Source organism: Acanthochromis polyacanthus, chromosome 18 (assembly GCF_021347895.1).
Source record: "Acanthochromis polyacanthus isolate Apoly-LR-REF ecotype Palm Island chromosome 18, KAUST_Apoly_ChrSc, whole genome shotgun sequence".
NCBI classification, from domain to species: Eukaryota; Metazoa; Chordata; class Actinopteri; family Pomacentridae; genus Acanthochromis; species Acanthochromis polyacanthus.
The window spans coordinates 24,024,177-24,045,584 of NC_067130.1; the positions used below are offsets into that span (position 1 = coordinate 24,024,177).

Here is a 21,408-nt window from a genome sequence, read left to right on the forward strand (position 1 = left end):
AGTTTTTGGCCATCCATTGTCTTACCTCATGAAGACAGACCAAGAAGGGTGCCGTGGTTTCATCAGGATTTATAGAGAGGTAAATGTGTGTGTCATTGGCATAGCAGTATAACAGTAGTTTGTGTGTACGGAAGATGGAGCCCAATGGAAGCCAAAAACTTATCCCAAGAACTGAACCTAGAGGTACCCCACTCAGGTAGAAGAGGATGAGTAACTCCCAGTTTTTTTTTACCAAAGAGATCCAGCCTGCCGAGTAGACAGGTTAGCAATGCCTCCTGGATGCCAACCTGGTCATTCAGGCGGTTTGAGAGAATGTTATGACTCACTGTAGCAAAAGCCATGCTGAGGTCTAACAGAATTGAAATGGTATGATTTTCAGAGTCTTCATGCATCAGCAAGTCATTTGACCTCTTCAGAAGCATTGTGTGTGTTCCAGCAAAAGTCTTCTAAGTTACAAATTCATGCACATCCTCCTGGACCCTTTCCTACAAATGCCCACTTGACTATCCACCTGTTTTTTTTTCAACCTTTATTTAACCAGGAAAGATCCCATTGAGATTAAGAACCTCTTTTTCAAAGGAGTCCTGGCCAAGATAGGCAGCAGCAAATACAAAATAGTTATAAAATTTCACATTTAAGACATGATTAAAATACAACTTTTTTTTAAAATAAACAAAAATAAATAAGTAAAAATAACAAAAATAATTAAATTTACAAGCAAGTTATAAAAGAACAAGTACAAGTTGTGGAAATGGCCTCAAGAACTCAGTTTTGATTTAAAGGCACTCAATGAGATTAACTCAGTTAATCTGAAGTCTTTCTGCAACTGTCTCAAACATGTTTACTGTCTCTTGAGTAGCATACTATGATGTAAAAAATTTATATATATATATATATATATACACACGTGGACAAAATTGTTGGTACCCCTCAGTTAAAGAAGGAAAAACCCACAATTCTCACTGAAATCACTTGAAACTCACAAAAGTAACAATAAATAAAAATTTATTGAAAATTAAATAATCAAAAACAGCCATTACTTTTGAATTGTTGATTAACATAATTATTTATAAAAACAAACTAATGAAACAGGCCTGGACAAAAATGATGGTACCTCTATAAAAGATTGAAAACTATTTGACCAGAGTGACATGATTAACTCAGGTGTGTCATTTAATTGACATCACAGGTGTTTCCAAACTCATAATCAGTCAGTCTGCCTATTTAAAGGGAGACAAGTAGTCACCCTGCTGTTTGGTGAAAAGGTGTGTACCACACTGAACATGGACAACAGAAAGCGAAGGAGAGAATTGTCCCAGGACATCCGAAAAAAAATTATAGACAAACATCTTAAAGGTAAAGGCTATAAGACCATCTCTAAACAGCTTGAAGTTCCTGTGACAACAGTGGCTCATATTATTCAGAAGTTCAAGACCCACGGGACAGTAGCCAACCTCCCTGGACGTGGCCGCAAGAGGAAAATTGATGACAAATTGAAGAGACGGATCGTTGGAATTGTATCCAAAGAGCCCAGAGCAACCTCCAAAGAAATTAAAGGTGAACTCCAAGGCCAAGGTACATCAGTGTCAGATCGCACCATTCGTCGTTGTTTGAGCCAAAGTGGACTTCATGGGAGACGACCAAGGAGGACACCACTGCTGAAAAAAACTCATAAAAAAGCCAGACTGGAATTTGCAAAAATGCATGTTGACAAGCCACAAAGCTTCTGGGAGAATGTCCTTTGGACAGATGAGACCAAACTGGAGCTTTTTGGTAAGGCACATCAACTCTATGTTCATAGACTCAAAAACCAAGCATACGAAGAAAAGAACACTGTCCCTACGGTGAAACATGGAGGAGGCTCAGTAATGTTTTGGGGCTGCTTTGCTGCATCTGGCACAGGGTGTCTTGAAAGTGTGCAAGGTACGATGAAATCTGAAGACTATCAAGGCATTCTGGAGAGAAATGTGCTGCCTAGTGTCAGAAAGCTTGGTCTCAGTCGCAGGTCATGGGTCTTCCAACAGGACAACGATCCAAAGCACACAGCCAAAAACACCCAAGAATGGCTGAGAGAAAAGCGTTGGACTATTCTAAAGTGGCCTTCTATGAGCCCAGATCTGAATCCCATTGAACATATGTGGAAGGAGCTGAAACATGCCATTTGGAGAAGACACCCATCAAACCTGAGACAACTGGAGCTGTTTGCTCATGAGGAGTGGGCCAAAATACCTGTTGACAGCTGCAGAATGCTCATTGACAAATACAGAAATCGTTTAATTGCAGTGATTACCTCAAAAGGTTGTGCAACAAAATATTAAGTTATGGGTACCATCATTTTTGTCCAGCCCTATTTCATTAGTTTGTTTTTTTAAATAATTATGTTAATCAACAATTCAAAAGTGATGGCTTATTTTGATTATTTAATTTTCAATAAATTTTTATTTATTGTTACTTTTGTGAGTTTCAAGTGATTTCAGTGAGAATTGTGGGTTTTTCCTTCTTTAACTGAGGGGTACCAACAATTTTGTCCGTGTGTGTGTGTGTGTGTGTGTGTGTGTGTGTGTGTGTGTGTGTGTGTGTGTGTGTGTGTGTGTGTGTGTGTGTGTGTGTGTGTGTGTGTGTGTGTGTGTGTGTGTGTGTGTGTGTGTGTGTGTGTGTGTGTGTGTGTGTATATATATATATATATATATATATATATATATATGTATGGTTGGGATTCAGTTTAGAACTCATTTTTAGAACTTCACACCTCCCGTTTGTAACAAGAGTTTTTTGTTCTATATGTGTCATCTGTAAGACCCAACTAATAACCATCTGGGTTTTTTTCTTAGACTTGCCACAGAAGACGTAAGTACTGTCTGACTATTCCTCATTACTTCTAAACTTCTCCTACTCTGGAGTTCAGCTTAGAGTAAAATGCAGATGCCTCATCCAGAAGCTGTACTTAAGTATTAAGATTAAAAGTATTCATTATACAGCAGAGACACTCTTGTCAGTGGTCTGTTCTCACATATTATTGATTATACCGGTACAGTGGGATGTAATCATTCTATAGTTTCTGCATGTTGGAGCTCATTTAAACTACATAGCAAATACAGTGGTCTAGAAGTCTTGGAGCACAGTGAAAATATGTGATACTGTCCTACAAACCTGGGTAGAGTTTAGGGATTTAGAAATATTGCAGAATAAGTTCTGCACTATTTGCGCCATTTTTAGATCAGCAATCAAACTGAAACACATTTGTTGCAGTTTTGCTTGCAGGTTTACCACAAGTAAACCTGCAGTCTGAGAGTGAAGGGCTCTCTCAGGATGATTTGGTAAAATAAGGTCTTTAAGATAAGATGGAGCTTGGTCACTGAGAGTTTCATACTGTAGAAGCAGGATTCTAAGTCCTATCCCAGATTTCACAGGGAGTCGATGAAGAGAAGCTAACATTGGAGAAATCTGATGTCTGTTACTAGTTTGTGTCAGAAGTCTGGCTACAGCCTCTTTAGCTTTAGGTTGAAAAATTTCATAGAATTAGATGACAGACATTAAAAGGAATTAAGCTTATGTATCAAATGAATGCTTTGCCTACCACGTTTGACAATCACTTCTGTGTTTACATCAAACTTTAGCTGTAAATCTAATACAGTGCTAGCCAAAATACCTGTAGGAATCCACAATTTCAAATTGTTTATTGTGCAGAGTGCTTGCTTTTAATGTGTCATTAATCTGCCTAAAAACACTGATTACATTCTCGATTTGTGAAGGTAAGGACTATGAAGTTCTCATCACCACAACATTTCCCAAATGCAGGCAAGACATCACCATGGTCTGCATCAAAGAAGGAGGACGGGAGGGAATTGTCATTGGAGAACTTCATAATTACTTTTCCGAGACAACTTACAACTGTCTGTGTACAGTATAAAATATAACAGAACACAGTCCTTGGTTGAACCTGTACTTAAAGCCTGATGCTTGACATATGTCTATTCACCCGAACCTGCTGGATTCTGTCTACAATAAATCTAAAAGCAGCAACAGAAGGAAATCAGGCAATTTAAAATAAGATGCAAGGTGGTCAGTTAAAATGTGTAGCTGCATCTGATTATCAGCAGAAGAAAAATCTATAATTAAGACCCTTGCATGGGACCTTGCTTTCTTCAAGGTACTTATACAGTGTCATTCTCTGTCTTGGGAGTTTTGCATCCTGAACACCCTTGTCAACTTGGCATGCAAATTGTTGGGGGTGTACTTTGCCATTTCTAAGGAATGCCAACACGTCTCTTATAATCTTTAAAAAAAAAGATTCGTAGCAAAGGGTATAAATGGTCTGAGGTCACTTAATTCCATGATATTTCTGGATTTCTAACTAAGTATAATGGTGGATGTTAGGTAGCTATATGGCCACGTTCAGCACACACCTGGAAGGTGTCAGCTGATTGGCACATTAGTGCAGTACTTGTTCACAGATTGCATCAGGATCTGCAGACTTTTTGAGATTAACCACATTCTTGCCATATCACAATGTCATTGTGAGATTTAACTAATTTTTTAAGCAAGAGAGCATTCTCAGGAAAGTAATTTCCTTTGAAACGAGAACATTTTCTTAAAATATGTGGCAAATCTGAGTCCATCAGTTGACTGTCTGGAGCTGGCTGAGGAGCTTTTTTACATGTCCCCCACCCCATTCCTAATGCTCAAAACAACCTATGTAAAAATTAGTTACACCAATTTACAGACGTTTTCCTAATTTCAACACATAGGAATGGTAAAAAAATCTATAATGATAAATAATAATTTAAAAAATCAAATCTGAAAGTGTGTTTTTGTGTGAGCTGGATAGTTAGTTCTTGGTCCTGAAGAAGTTTCCTACAATCTTGATGAGAAGATGGGCAACCTGTTTCTCGGGTTTGTCTGTAGATGGGGCCCTCTCCAAAAACGTTGCTCTTCGTGTGCCCGCCTCAGTCCTGCAGAGAGGAGCCAGTCTGACCCGCAGCTAGAACTGTCTCTGGCGGACTGTTCATGGGATGAACGCAGCTTTGTTTTCCTTCGTGAAGCCGCATCTGTCCTCCGCCTTAATGTCGGACTACCCCGACCTGCAAAGTGCGCTTTTTGTCAACAAGTAGGAGATAAAACTATCAGACGCATATTGGCTCCCACAGTTCTATTAGGTAGTTTTCAGTCTTATTTAGTGTTCTCCTGAGTGAAATCGGACGCCATGGCCACCTTCCTGAAAAGCCTGCTTTGGATGCTTTTCTTGTCTCCAGATCTGAGATGTAACGGTGAGTTTCTTTTATACGTCCTAAAGAGTAAATCCGAGTAAAGCTGAGAAGTGATGCACTGAAAGTTGACTGGGCAAAAACTGATGAGTCTACTGTAAGGGCAGATTTTTGCATCAGGCTCCTTTGCGTTCTTGTAAAACTTGGAAAAGACTTGCAACGGCTTTTTACTGTTTTCTGCCGACGCGGAGATCATCTTCTACAATAGATAGGGCTTTTGTAGTGGGCTTTCCCTTGTAGCAGTTTAGGTAATAAAGTTATAGACTCTCAGATGTGTTCGGAGGCGGAGATTTCACATCACGTCTACACAAAAACTCAGTGAGAGCTGGCATCCTTAAAACTGCATAAACTGCCTACGTTGAGTTCCACCGTTTAGGAGTCACTCCTCCTAAGTCCTTTTTTTTCACGCTCCCTTCATTTTTACAGACATTTGAACATCGATTGAAAAACAGTCACATTTTTGGTTGCATGCACATTTCACCTTTGTATTGAAAAAAGTTTTCGATGGTTTTGGGTGAATGTCTGTGCGTGTTGGGGGGGTTGGGGGTTCCTCCTATAAGCCTCTGTGACCACTTAAACACTCTTTGTACTTTTTCAGTTTGTTGACATGTGTTACTTTGAGCTCCTAGTTCTCATAAAAAAGGGCTTGTGTCAGGCTCAAAGGGCCACTGTGTCATTGTCATGTTAATTGAATGCATATCTCCAGGTGATCGAAGTCTTTGTCAGTCATGGTAATTCATTTACTACCCCTGTGGGGAGTAAGAGTAGAGCAGATTTCCTGTTTTCAGCTTTGGCTCTGAAGACTTACCATTTGGTATGAAGTGAGAGGGATGTGGGGGTGGGGCACAGGGGGCTAATAGTTAGGCAGATAAGTCAAATGATAGTTCCACTTTTTCAGGAAAGCACCAAATTTGGTACAGACATAGTATATGGCCATACAATTGATTTAAGAGGAGTACCCCAAAAATCTAAGCCCCCTGGTGGCCTCCATCTTGAATTCAAATATGGCCGCCTTGTTAAATCTATTTTGTGTAATATCTCCCTTAATACAGCAGATACAAAGTTGCTTTCAAGATCTACCCCCATTGTTTAAAGGTCTGGGGATTCAATGAAGCCATTTATGACAGTGTTTGCATTTGGATTTCAAGATGGCCGCCAACCTGTTACTCTCGTTTTATATCTCTGAAACCATAAATCATACGAAGAAAATTTCAAGGCCTACCTTTATGTTTTAAGAGGCTGGAAATTCAGTGAAGCCATTTTAAATTGATTTGAATCCACCATCTTGGATTTCAAGATGGCCTCCAAGATTTTACCTTAGTTTTATATCTCTGGAACAATAAATCGTAAGAAGAACTTTTCAAGGTCTACCTCTAGGTTTTAAGGGGCTGCGGATTCAATGAAGCCGCTTTGAAATTGATTTGAAACCGCCATCTTAGATTTCAAGATGGCTTCCACCCAGTTGATCAGCTGCAGATTAAAAAAAGTGTTTTTGAAGTGTACTAAATATTTATTGTTTTGCTGTTACAATGAGGTTTACAATGTGCATTATTGAATAGATTTGAATTTCCTGATGGCCAGAATAATTCTAAATTCAGGCTGCCTGAAAGCATTGGCTATCACAACCACAGAGAGGTGTACAGGGCAGGTTAGCCTTATGACACTTGCAATTCCCTTTACATGAAATCTTGCAGTGGCAGCATATGAGTTCAGCACAAGCTTCTTGAACAACCGGCAGTTTCATCCATATTGGAGTCCAGCTATCTCCCTTCCTCTACCAACCCCAGGATGCAGGTGATGGCAGCTCTTGCCAGCCTGATAAACTGCTCATTTAACGTGCTCCCAGGGCATCCGAGGTTGGGGGGATATTCTCAATATCCCTTGACTTCTGAGAAAAGAGATGCTTGCGCACTTTATTCACCGAATCTGACTCAGTAGCCCTGTCATATAGGACCACAACAAAACGCTCCAACTTGCCAAGTTCTTTGGTGATGTATTCAGGCTTGATTGACAGTGTATGAAAACTTGATGTGATCAGAGGGAACACCTGCCCTGTCTTCAAAGCTGACAGTTTCCCCTCGTTAGTGAAGTATGATGTGGTATCACATCCGGTGAATGAATGAAAGAAAGCCAAAGCTTCCAACTTCTTCTTTCCAAGTGCTGATGCAATCTTATGGATGGCAATGTACCGGAAAGATGTCCCTGTGCCTATTGCTACCCACAGCTCATCCAGTGGCAATGCAAAGAAGTGAGAAATGGCCAGAACGACAATGTCACTATCAACAGTCCTAATCAAAACCTTGGTGGCTCCCTTCCTTGCTGCATCCAGTACATGCAGGATTACTCCAGAATCTGCCTCCTCGTGATTACAAGGACTCAGCATACTCATATCAGCATGGGGATCCGAGGACGACACCAATGCTCCACTTGTAGCATATATCACTTTGTCTGGGTTGAATGGTGCTTGTACAGCTACATCAGACAAGTACTGGAAAAGTTCCACCTTGTTCTGGTTGTTTCGCAAAAAACTCTTCCAGTTTCCAGGCACTTTCGTCGTCGGTGATACCCTACAGCGGGTTCCTGATCCCCTGTCACCCCTAACTTGAGACTTCAGACTATCATCGTGATATGAGTCCCACACAACATCTGCTCGTCTGCTGTTATCTAATTGTACATTCAGGTAGGAGAGGAAGATGCCCTGACCATACTCTTCATATGTCTTCCCTGGGATTCCTGGCAACCTGGTAACAGGTTGGCGGCCATCTTTAAATCCAAGATGGCGGATTACAATCAATTTCACAATTGCTTCAATTAACTCGTAGCCCCTTAAAACATTGGGGTAGACCTTAAAATTTTCTTCCTACAATTTATGGTTTTGGAGATATAAAATGAGGGTAACAGGTTGGTGACCATTTTGAAATCCAAGATGGCGGATACAAACACTGTTTTAAATGGCTTTATTGAATCCGCAGACCCTTAAACAATGGGGGTAGATCTTGAAAGTAACTTTGTATCTGCCGTATTAAGGGAGATATTACATAAATAGGTTTAGCAAGGCGGCCATATTTGAATTCAAGATGGCGGCCACCAGGGGGATTAGATTTTTGGGGTACGCCTCTTAAATCAATTGTATGATCATATACTAAGTCTGTACCAAATTTGGTGCTTTCCTGAAAAAGTGAACTATCGACCCCAAATTTCGGTCTTATCCGCCTACCTATAAATGATTAGCACCTTTCCCCCTCCTTTTTGTTTTTTGGATCTGCAAGCAGCCTTTCTTTCATTTTTCACTTCAGTGAGCTCTGAGGACTAAAGAAGCAGTGCAAAACTCCTTTCCTTAAAAGAAAGAAAAGATGAACTCAGAGGTTCTTTTATAAGTAGTCAGAAGGCAGCTTGTGTCCTTATATGGTCGCTGTATGGTCGTAACTCATGCATAAGTTAATAAGTTAAAAATTTTGTGCATCATCTTCGACTTACAGGACATTCCAGCCTATGTTCATGTTTTTATGTGGTGAAAAAGAGCCCCAGAACCTAAGGGCTTGACAATATGTTTGAGCCAATATCACAATATTAAGAGATAGTTTAAGACCTTGGAAACATTTTTAGTGGAGAATTTCTGGTGTGCACATATTCATTGTTAGATTTTTTCACTTGTTAAATATAGGAAAATCCATCCATCCTCCATTCTCTATACACCGCTTTATCCTCACTAGGGTCGCGGGGGGTGCTGGAGTCTATCCCAGCTGACTCGGGCAAAGGCAGGGGACACACTGGACAGGTCGCCAGTCTGTCGCAGGACTATAGATAGTTTTCACATGATGTCACACTTCCGGGTCCGACATATTGTGTGGTCAGTGTTGAAATTGTTGCGGTCAGGAGTCATTGAGCAAGATAAGTATTAAGCAAGATAAATATAGTTTGCAGTGTGACTGGGGACAACAATGGTTCACTTCTGTTGTGTCCACGGCTACCACAACAAGGTAAAAGGCCCAGTTAAACGGAGCTTCTTTAGAATTCCCAAAATAAGGCTTACCGAGGGTGAACAAACAAGGAAACTCAGCCAGCAGAGGCACCACACTTGGCTTGCCAGGATCAATACGAAAGACTTCATACCTTCTCCTCACACAAGGATTTGCTCTGATCACTTCATGACTGGTACGTGGTTTTTTTTGTTTTTTTTTAGCTCCCGTTCAGTTTAAAGTAATGGCTCCATTCACATCGAAGTAGCCAGGTCAGTAACATAAACATCAATGAGGGGGCAGAGTGAGGACTGTGGAGGTGGGGTGGTAGGTGAAACTGGGGCTTACCTTAGCACTGATAACAACCAGGTCACCAGCCTTGAGATAAACAACATCGCTCACCCAACCACAAACGAACTGGTTGTAAGCCTCAAGGGATTTGTATGCCTTCATCTGATCCATACTGTATGCACTCTGTGTATAAACGAGGTAGTTCACGATATCACAGTAGGTCACTTCAGGCAGGCCGCTGTGGGTGCTTGTCCAGTCCTTCTGTGTAACTTCATAAGGATCGATTCCATCAATTAACTCCAACTTCCTCTGATATCGGTCTTTCGAAGTGCTATCAAGTGGGTCGATATACTTTTTCAGCTGAGTGGCAGCCATAGCCAACAAATATTAAGCTAAAAGATAAACTCCAGTCACGGACTCAACAAAGCTCACCACTCAAAATGGCGCTGAACTACTTACCGACCCGGAAGTGTGACGTCAGTGAAAAGGGTCTATAGGAAAATCCTGACTGTGCAAATCACTATATGTTGCGGTGTCAGATGTGACGTATGGTTTCACATGTGACATTATATGCGAGCTTCCACATTTTCAATTTCAAATATCTCATTTCATTTCTTTATTTATTTGGACGGGACAGTGCATATTAATGAATATGCTATCTCATTTGTTTACACAAGGTTGCAGTAAACAAGCCGGAGTCAGAGATGTATAAAAAAAACAATATAGTAAAACAAAGACAATGATACATTAATTCTGGCTAGATTAAATCTACCCTAAAGTAGTAAAGTTATTACTAGGCAGAGCCTGTCATAAAGTGCTTATAGTTAAAGTGCCTGTTTGTAAACTGAATTAAACCTCATAGAAAATCTCATGAGCATATGCATTTTATTTTAAATATGCCCTGGTAAATTTTTTTCATGAAGTACTCTTTGTCACTTTTCAACAGGATCTTAGATAGTGAGAAGATGCCCGAGGAATGGAGGAGAAGTGTGCTGGTACCCATCTTTAAGAACAAGGGAGATGTGCAGAGTTGTGGCAACTACAGAGGAATAAAGCTGATGAGCCACACAATGAAGCTATGGGAAAGAGTAGTTGAAGCTAGGCTAAGGGCAGAGGTGAACATCTGTGAGCAGCAGTATGGTTTCATGCCAAGAAAGAGTACAACAGATGCAATATTTGCTTTGAGGATGTTGATAGAGAAGTACAGAGAAGGTCAGAAGGAGCTGCATTGTGTCTTTGTAGATCTGGAGAAAGCTTTTGACAGGGTGCCCAGAGAGAAACTGTGGTTTTGTATGAGGAAGTCTGGAGTGGCAGAGAAGTATGTTAGAGTGGTACAGGACATGTATGAGGACTGTAAGACAGTGGTGAGGTGTGCTGTAGGTGTGACAGAGGCATTCGAGGTGGAGGTGGGACTACATCAGGGATCAGCTCTGAGCCCCTTCGTGTTTGCTGTGGTGATGGACAGGATGACAGACGAGGTTAGACAGGAGTCTCCATGGACTATGATGTTTGCAGATGACATTGTGATCTGTAGTGAGAGCAGGGAACAGGTGGAGGAGAAGCTAGAGGCGTGGAGGTTTGCCCTGGAAAGGAGAGGAATGAAGGTTAGCCGCAGTAAGACGGAGTATCTGTGTGTGAATGAGAGGGAGCCAAGTGGAATAGTGAGGTTACAGGGAGAAGAGATCAAGAAGATGGAGGATTTTAAGTACTTAGGGTCAACAGTCCAGAGCAATGGAGAGTGTGGAAAAGAGGTGAAGAAGCGTGTACAGGCAGGCTGGAATGGATGGAGAAAAGTGTCAGGTGTGATGTGTGACAGAAGAGTTTCAGCTAAAATGAAAGGAAAGGTTTACAAAACTGTGGTGAGACCAGCCATGTTGTTTGGTCTGGAGACAGTGTCCCTGAGGAAAAGACAGGAGGCAGAGCTGGAGGTAGCAGAACTGAAGATGCTGAGGTTCTCTTTGGGAGTGACCAGGATGGATAGGATCAGGAATGAGTACATCAGAGGGACAGCACATGTTAGAGCCTTTGGAGATAAAGTCAGAGAGGCCAGACTGAGATGGTTTGGACATGTCCAGAGGAGAGAGAGTGAATATATTGGTAGAAGGATGCTGAGTTTCCCACTGCCACGCAGGAGGCCTAGAGGAAGACCAAAGAGGAGGTTTATGGATGTGGTTAGGGAGGACATGAAGGTTGTTGGTGTGGGAGAGAAGGATGCAGAGGACAGGGTTAGATGGAGGCAATTGATTCGCTGTGGCGATCCCTGAAGGGAAAAGCCCAAAGGAAAAGAAGAAGACTCTTTGTCATTTTTCAAAATCCAATTGAATCACATTTGTTGAATTCACATGTACTTTTTCAGAACATGCATTATACTTGCAAATTCACATTTTCAGTAAGGTGAGGTTCAATGAATTGTGTTCCCTTGTTTCCTATTTCAAAAACTAACTGTTTCTGTTGGTTTTTTAATCAAATCTTGGTGCTTGGTTAATAAATACAAATTTTGAATAGTGGTAAAGCCTGGTTTCACAGCACTGTAGGTCATTTTTTTCAGCATATAGTTTTGGTGTTTTAAAACTTACTTTTTGCTATCATTGGTCCACATTCTCTGAACTCTGAAATAATTAAATTCAACAGAATTGTATTTATATAGGACCAATTACAATTCAAATTGTCCCAAGATGCTTTACAGAACCCACATGCCTGAACCCCCAGAGCATATACATCTGTAACATCTTGAAAACATGCTTCACTTTCACTGTAACTTGCCCTAAGACAGCAAGATCATCAGCAACAACATACGCATATGATCTGCAACTGAAGGACAAAGAAATGACTACAGCACTGAGTTTCAATATAAAGAATGTATGGAAAGACAAACCGCTGAATAACACTGAAAAAACACTGCAAATCAGACTAACTTAAATGACTTTGTTCTGAATTTAAATGTGGGCTGCACAGTGGGGTAGTGGTTAGCACTTTTGCCTTGCAGCAAGAAGATCCTTGGTTCAAATCCCAGCTTGGGCCTGGGATCTTTCTGCATAGAGTTTGCATGTTCTCCCTGTGCATGCGTGGGTTTTCTCAGGGTACTCCGGCTTCCTCCCACAGTCCAAAAATATGCCGAGGTTAATGTGTTACTCTAAATTGCCCGTAGGTGTGAATGTGAGTGTGATTGTTTGTCTGTATATGTAGCTCTGCGACAGACTGGCGACCTGTCCAGAGTGTCCCCTGCCTTCGCCCGAGTCAGCTGGGATAGGCTCCAGCCCCACTGCGACCCTAGTAAGGATAAAGCGGTGTATAGAGAATGCATGGATAGATGAATTTAAATGTCATCTTCTATTTTCAGCTTGTTACCTTAATTTTGGATGAAACAAGTGCCAGAGTTGGAAAAAAAAGTTCTATAAATATCGTTTACTGTTTGTCTCTAGTAGATATAGACAGTGAAGAGAGACAGTACATTTAGAGAAAGAGAGCGCAGAGATGACGTGAGAAATTGAGCGGTCGGGATCAAAACCAGTGACTCACTGTTAACAGTATTTGCACCTATTTGATATGCAACCTAAACACTTTGCTATCAGATTGCCAGGAGGTGAAAAGTTTCTGATCTCACAAGATAATACCTACCAATTCAGTGTGGTACTTAAGCAGTCAGCATTTGAAGTATACTTGGAAATGTGAGAGTGACTGTATGGAGCATATGCAGAGAAGGCTTGTTACTGATTGGACGGAGTGGACGTGACGTATCCCTGTTTACCAAAAGAAAACAAACTCCATTTGCCGCGTCATTTCTTTTCCCCAACAACACGGAGGAACAACTAATAAGCACGCTTTTCTTTTTTTGTTTAAAGTTATTTTTTTGATAGGTGAAGTGAGAGACTGACAGGAAACGGGGAGAACACATGCAGCAAAAGGCCACAAGCGGGAATCAAACCCGGGCTGCTGCATCAGGGATCAGTACATGGCTCACCCACTTAACCGACTGAGCTATACGGGCGCCCTTTGCTTTGCTTTTTATTGTTGAAACAGCAACTTGACAAAGGCTGCCGAACGTGTACATCGCTACATCATTGCTACATGAGGAGCCAAGCGTGCGCAGAATGACCGGAATTAACTAAAGCAGAATTAACTGTATGCATAATTAGAAGGTACACAGGAATTAGTTTATTAAGAATTAACATCGGAATAAACCAGGTAGTTTAACCGGAATGAAGTTTATTCGGAATGAACTTTTAAATTCGGAATTAAGTGTTTACAAGGACATTTTAAAGCAGAATTTACTTTTATTCAGAATGAAAGAGGAATAACAGGTCCCATGTAAACCCAGCAATTGTCATCTTTTTGTACTTGGTGGGATGGGTCTCTTAGGTGTCTTAAAATGCTCTTGCCCTTATTTAAGCAGCGGGAACTGTACAGTTCTTCTAGGGAGGGGTGAGGGAAGCCGATGGCCTTCTGGGCAGTTGTTACAACCCACTGGAGTGCTCTCCTCTCTGTGTCTGTGCAACCACACATAGATGCAGTATGTGAGTATATTCTTGATGAAGCAGCAGTAGAAGGACACAAAAACTTTTTGTGAGAAGTCTCTGCTGTGCCTTATTCATGAGTGCTGTTGTGTTACTGCTCCAGGTCAAGTCTTCCTCCATGCACACGCCCAGAACCGGAAGTCAGAGACCTTCTCCAAAGGGTACCCGCTGATGTGAAAGGGTTGAATTTCTGTTTTATTCTTTCTGACATCTGTAATCAACTCCTTGGTTTTGGTGGTGTTAAGAACCAGGTTATAGTCTGTGCACCACACAGACAGCCGTTCCACCTTCTTCAGATGAGCGGACTGATTCCTTAAAGAAATGAGATGGCACCCATGGGGGTGCCAGCTGCAAATGTAATGATGCTGTCGCTGGGATTGGTGGGGGTGCAGTTGTGGGTACAGAGGGTGTAGAGTAGGGAGCTTAGCACACTGCCCTGTGAGGAGCCACTGCTAAGGCTGAGTGCTGAGAAGATCTGGGGACCTACTCTCACCCTCTGTGAGCAATCTGTCAGGAAGTCTTTAAACCAGAGGCAGATGGAGAAGGGTCATTTTAGGTCTATGAGTTTGGTCACCGGTCTGTGAGGGAGGATGGTGTTAAATGTGAAGCTTAAGTCTAGAAAGAGCAGCCAAGTGTACCTCCTCCGCTGATCTAGGTAGGTCAGGGCAGTGACGAGAGTTGTGGCCATGACATCTTCTGTCAATCTATTAGCTCTGAAGACAAATTTGTGTGTCAAACATAGATGGAAGGCTGGAGAAGATGTGAGTACGAATCAGTTTCTTAGAACACTTCATTATGACAGGAGTAAATGCCACTGGATGGTAGACATTCAGTCTGCTGATGGTGGTATTTTTTGAAAGTGAAACTATGATGATCCCAGACTTCAGACAGGGAAGGATGTTGGGCTGTGATAGGGACTGGTTAAAGATCTTGGTGAAGACCACAGCCATCTGTTCAGTGCGTACCTTCAGAACTCATCCAGAGGTGGCTTCAAGACCTGCACCTTCTTCGGGTTTACCGCCTTCAGTGTACACTTCATGTTCCTCCACCATGAAAATGTGGCTGGTGTCGACTGGTGGATGTGATGCAGCGGCCTTTTTCTAAGTAGTCCTGCAGTTGATGACAGGCACCTTCAGACCATGTTTCACCATGTTGTGGTAAGAGTACTTTTCCTATATGCCGGAATTAACCCTCTATGGTACGCACTATGATCCCAGTTGGTAAAAAAATGTTTGGGGTGCTTTTTTGTCTTAAAACAGATCAAGTAAACATAATTAAGAGACATTTTCAAAAAATATTATTTTTTAGTAGTTTTTAGGGTTCGTTGCCATATGGCAACACTGTACCATAATGGAAAGTAATGAAAACAAGAGAGTTTTGCTTGAAATTGTATATAACATTTATTTTAAAACTCATGTTATAGTATAAACAATAACCAGTAGCTAACTAAACTAATAGTTTAATGCAATACATAAATGGAGGCTGGAACATGATTGGCATATACATTTTAAACTCTCTTACTGGTAATACCCGTCACTTCACTTTCACTGTCTCTGCCCTCACTGTCTCCACTGTCCTCATTCTCTGGCTCATAGTCTTCATCCGTCTCACTGTCTTCATCACTCTCACTCTACTGTGTTTCGAGCAGCTAATTTTTCTTGTCACTGAATCCTTTGTCATCTTCACTATCATCTAGTGGGAGGGCTAGTTCAGCTTTTTTCCGTGATTTACCATAAAAAAAAAATTGCATTCATGGTGTAAATGGAAGAAAGATGTGTCAAATATCATCATATGCAATGTGGAAAGGACTCACAAAGTGCATTATTATAGTTTATAGACTATAGAAGATCAGTGTACACCAGTGCAATTGCAAAGTAGGTGTATAACTAAATACAAAATGTTATCAACATACCAGGCTAGCAATCCATAATGGTACGGTGTTGCCATATGGCAACGTACACATTTTTAACATTTTCTATTATTTATTGATCAAGCACAGTGCAAGAAACTACATAATAATGAACTTAACTCACCTATTATTGAGTGTATATTTTTTCCCCATTGAAAAACTTCGAAAAAACACTTTTTTTGGTGAATATTTAGGAGTCAAATGGTGAGGCTCCTCCCGTCAATGATGTCTGCAGAAAAGGGTTTCAAACTGGCCTCCAGAAAGTCATGTGACAAATTTAAACACTGCTATTGGTTAACTTAGAACCCCACTTCTTTTTAATGCATTGCATCATAACTGGGGATGTATTATCTGTCTGTAGAAAGCTTAAAATGGGGTTGTTGCCATGTGGCAACGCTGTACCATAGAGGGTTAACACCAGGGACGAATGGTCAGATTGTCCCAGGTGTGATAGTGGCTTAGCCCTGTAGCTCTGTTTGGACACTTGATATACTGGTAAAATTTGCTGCTTTTTAATCAGCATGGTTAAAGTCAATGAAGCTATGATGTGGGCAGCCTTAGCATTACAACAGTAAACTCCAATATGTAATAGTGTTGTATCCACATTCAGAGGTCTTAGCAATGATTTATGTGAGTGTTTTCAGTGTTTTTTTTCAAACCATTTAGCAGAGTAGACATACATCAGAGGGTTACATTCATCGTAACTATTAATGGTGTCATGTGATGTGGTAGATCCACTGGGGGTATCTCTCTGGCAAAGTAAAGCATACAGTGGGTACGGAATTTTTTCACTCTCTCTGTCATTGCAGCCATTTGCCAAAATCAAAAAAGTTCATTTTATTTCTCCTTAATGTACACTCAGCACCCCATCTTTACAGAAAAAACAAATGTAGAAATTTTTGCAAATTTATTAAAAAAAACAAACAAACTATAATATCACATGGTCATAAGTATTCCAGGGTTTCCGCGGGGTTTTAAAAAGTATTAAAAAGTGATAAATCAAAAACGCAAAATTTAATGGCCTTAAAAGGTTTTAAATTTGGGCAAAAGGTATTATTTTTTAAAAACGAGGTATTATTTTTTCTTTTAGACAATGAGCTGTTTCATTTTGATCAAAAAATAAACATAAATAAAATAAAACATATCTTGCTTGCAAAATTTTATACCGGAACGTTCGTCAGTCGCTCACGTCGACGTCATAGCAATGCATTCATTGGTCGTTAGAGAGCTGAAGTCCTCCGCGTGCGCACTGCTGCAATGCTAACTTGACATCTCCCTGGATGATGCCACTTCGACTTCTGAGAGCGACCGCGGCCTGCGGGATCGCGGAATAGCGCTCATCTGTCCGCAGATTGCTCTCCCACAACCTATACGTGGATCCAAACTTTAAGCCGTATCACTGCCAAAGTCTAATCACTTGGTCCTTGTGTCATTTCTGACCGACCCTGAAAACTTCATTCAAATCCCCGAGTCCGTTTTGAATGATGTGGGTAACAAGGAAATTATTCACACACGCTGATCGTCACATAACTCCGCCGTGGCTCTCAGCGGCGAGACCGAGACGCCCCGTCTGCCCCAGTTGTCCGACCACGGAGCGCGTTGCCTGTGGTAGCATCCCGCTCAGGCGGTGGTCGGCCCTCCGGATGACATGGACATTTCTCTCCACTCTTTGGTGGAATAATTAATCTAATTTACCTCATTTTTTCAGTGCTCTAATGATGTTTTTTTTTTTCTTTTTTTGTATTCCACCACAATATTGCACGGTTGTAAAACAGTTTAGCTCCGCTTTGGTGAAGAACATCAGTGAATTAATTGTTTATCACGGTCTTCAGCAGTAATTTTTATTGGTAAATGAGAGACATTAGTATCGCACATGTCTGCATCTTCAAAACCATAAACAGGAAGTGAATTCGGTGACATACGTGCATTACGTTTGCACTGGGAGCTGCTATGATTGGTGGAACTCACGGGAGGTGGGCCAAAATTGCGGGAAAGTTGCGGTGATTGGACAAAATTGCAATGGCTGAACTAATCACAAAATCAAATTCTCTGAGGAAAAGATACAAAGAGAAGAAGAAGGAGGAATTGGTGCAAATGGACAAAACTAACGAGGACAAGGCTGTGCAGCTGACGCACTTGCCGTAAGACTTTGATTTTGTCTCTCTCTCTCTCTCTCTCTCTCTCTCTCTCTCTCTCTCTCTCTATTTTAGGAAAGGTTAAGGCACTTGGCACAAGATTTTTTTATTTTGTCATCCTGCTCTCTTTTTGATTAAGTGTTTTGTGAAAATTTGCGTGCAGATTTGTTGGTCATTTAAACCTAGTTGGTTGTTCAATCCTTGTCTCAATTTGTTTTTACTGGTTTGTGTGGTTGTTAAACATGTTCTTAATGGGCTAGTGGAGTCTTCCATGGGGACAGGAAATAAATGTGTAATACTTTGTCTAAATATCTTCTTTTATAGTATTAGTAGCTGTTGCCTAATGGTTGGGAGTCAATCTTGAAAAGGTTGTACGTAAGTTTAAATTCAATACCATTCCATTGCTCAAGCGCCTCTGAAGCAAAGCACCCCACCTGACATTGCACCAGTTACTGTAACTAATACCCTGTAGCTAAATAACTAGGTCTCCTTGGATAGTGGTAATTATGATGTAAGTGTTGTATGTCAAAATCTGCGTGCATATCAAAAAAGGTTTCTGATTAATACTTGCAACTCGGTGTCTTGATGGTTGTAAAAAAAAATCTGAAGGTAGTAAAAAAAGGTATTAAATGGTAGTAAATTTAACTTCAAGATTGGTGTATAAACCCTGTATTCAGACCCTGTGCTCAGTATTGAGTAGAAGCACCCTTTTCAGCTAGTACAGCCATGAGTCTTCTTGGGAATGACGCAACAAGTTTTTCACACCTGGATTTGGGGATCCTCTGCCATTCTTCCTTGCAGATCCTCTCCGGTTCTGTCAGGTTGGATGGTGAACGTTGGTGGACAGCCATTTTGAGGTCTCTCCGGAGACGCTCAATTGGGTTTAGGTCAGGGCTCTGGCTGGGCCAGTCAAGAACAGTCGCAGAGTTGTTCTGAAGCCACTCCTTTGTTATTTTAGCTGTGTGCTTAGGGTCATTGTTCTGTTGAAAGGTGAACCTTCGTCCCAGTCTGAGGTCCTGAGCACTCTGGAAGAGGTTTTCCTCCTGGATATCTCTGTACTTGGCCGCATTCATCCTTCCTTCAATTGCAACCAGTCGTCCTGTCCCTACAGCTGAAAAACACCCCCACAACATGATGCTCCCACCACCATGTTTCACTGTAGGGATTGTATTGGGCAGGTGATGAGCAGTGCCTGCTTTTCTCCACACATACCGCTTAGAATTAACACCAAAAAATTTAATCTTGGTCTCATCAGACCAGAGAATCTTATTTCTCACAGTCTGGGAGTCCTTCGTGTGTTTTTTGGCAAACTCTATGCGGGCTTTTATGTGTCTTGCACTGAGGAGAGGCTTCCGTCGGGCGACTCTGCCATAAAGCCCCGACTGGTGGAGGGCTGCAGTGATAGTTGACTTTGTGGAACTTTCTCCTATCTCCCGACTGCATCTCTGGAGCTCAGCCACAGTGATCTTTGGGTTCTTCTTTACCTCTCGCACCAAGGCTATTCTCCCACCATTGCTCAGTTTGGCTGGACGGCCAGGTCTAGGAAGAGTTGTGGTCGTCCCAAACTTCTTCCATCTGAGGATTATGGAGGCCACTGTGCTCTTAGGAACCTTGAGTACTGCAGAAATTCTTTTGTAACCTTGGCCAGATCTGTGCCTTGCCACAGTTCTGTCTCTGAGCTCCTTGGGCAGTTCCTTCGACCTCATGATTCTCATTTGCCCTGACACGCGCTGTGAGCTGTAAGGTCTTATATAGACAGGTGTGTGCCTTTGCTAATCAAGTCCAATCAGTTTAATTAAACACAGCTGGACTCCAATAAAGAAGCAGAACCATCTCGAGGAGGATCAGAAGAAATGGACAGCATGTGAGTTAAATATGAATGTCGCTGCAAAGGGTGTGAATACTTATTACCATGTGATATTTCAGTTTTTCTTTTTTAATAAATTTGCAAAAAATTCTACATTTCTGTTTTTTTCTGTCAAGATGGGGTGCTGAGTGTATATTAAGGAGAAATAAAATTAGCTTTTTTGATTTTGGCAAATGGCTGCAATGACACAGAGAGTGAAAAATTTCAAGGGGTCTGAATACTTTCCATACCCACTGTATTTCCTCCATTTTGTTCTGTATTTTTTCAAATGATAAGAAAGGGAGTGGTTGTCAGAAGCAAAGTGAATTGTTGATGGAAACTCAGATATTGAGTTGTCTGATGAAGAAAATCAAGATGCAGTGTTTGAAGATGATTCAGAGAGCTCCGAGGAAGGCACTGCAGAACAAGATGTTCTTCATTTGGCCAAGTGTGTTCCCAAAGGAACCCATATGTTCTTTGACAGGTTCTTTACAATGGTCAACCTCCTCGACAGCCTGATGACAAAAGGGCTAACAGGAACTGGAACTATGGTATTGAAACTACGCAGAAGATGGTCCAAGAAAGACAGAAGATTTGTCCAGATGTCATGGCCACTGGCAATTGCTAAGTACAACACCAACATGGGTGTTGTAGACTTGGTTGACTGGATGTTGAGTTTCAAAAGTATGACCTCTGGCACTCGGAAATGGAGAATGCAGTTTTCTACTTTTTTGATCTAGAAATCACCAACTCATGGCTTCAGTTTAAGAGTGACTGCATGTTTCTGGTGAAGACACCATGGAAGTTCTTTGACTTGAAACTGCTTCTTGGTGAAGAGTTGATTGCTCGGGCCCAAGCAGGAATCGCAGGCAACAGCTAAGATGACTACACTCAGCCATGTCAAAAGTGGAAAAAGCAGCCAAATGCAGCTCTGAGACACTATGGTGCCATTCACCTTCTAGAGATGGTGGACGAAACACATGCATCAAGGTGTCACAGATCCGGCTGCAAGAGCAAAACATGTGATGTGCATGAAGTGCAATTTAGTCCTTTGTGGTTCCAAGAATGGGAATTGCTTTTTGAAGTATCATACCAAATAAGCACAACAAAACCAAACAAAACAAAACAGAAGTGATGATGGAAATTTATGTTGATGTTAAAGTCATTCTTATGTTGACTTTTTAGTATTTTCTTTGGGACTCATTGATTGCCATCAAGGTTCAGTTTCACATGTATGGCGTTCCAATGTCCACTGTAGTGGACACATGATATCTTAAAAATCAAAATTTATTTTTCCAAAAAAATGTTTTCAGTATTCTAATTACCTTACAAAGATTAGGGAATTTAAAAAAATGTGATTGGACAATATTTTTTTCCTGGTAGTCAGGAGGATAGGTAACTGCAAGCCAATTCCTGTGCTTCATCAGGAATTATTGAGTCATTGATCAAAAAATATTACCATGCCTAAGAAGTTCAGAGTGGAAAATGCT

At 41.2% G+C, this 21,408-nt stretch overlaps 1 protein-coding gene across 1 annotated transcript in view; it reads left to right on the plus strand.

Moving 5' to 3' along the window:
• Positions 1–4,963: 4,963 nt before the first annotated feature.
• The window catches only part of ror2 (receptor tyrosine kinase-like orphan receptor 2), a 115,724-nt gene continuing 99,279 nt past the window's right edge, over positions 4,964–21,408 (plus strand). The window contains 1 exon segment of the mRNA XM_051938371.1: positions 4,964–5,267. Coding sequence (XP_051794331.1) covers positions 5,204–5,267 — 64 coding nt within the window. The 5' untranslated portion in view covers positions 4,964–5,203.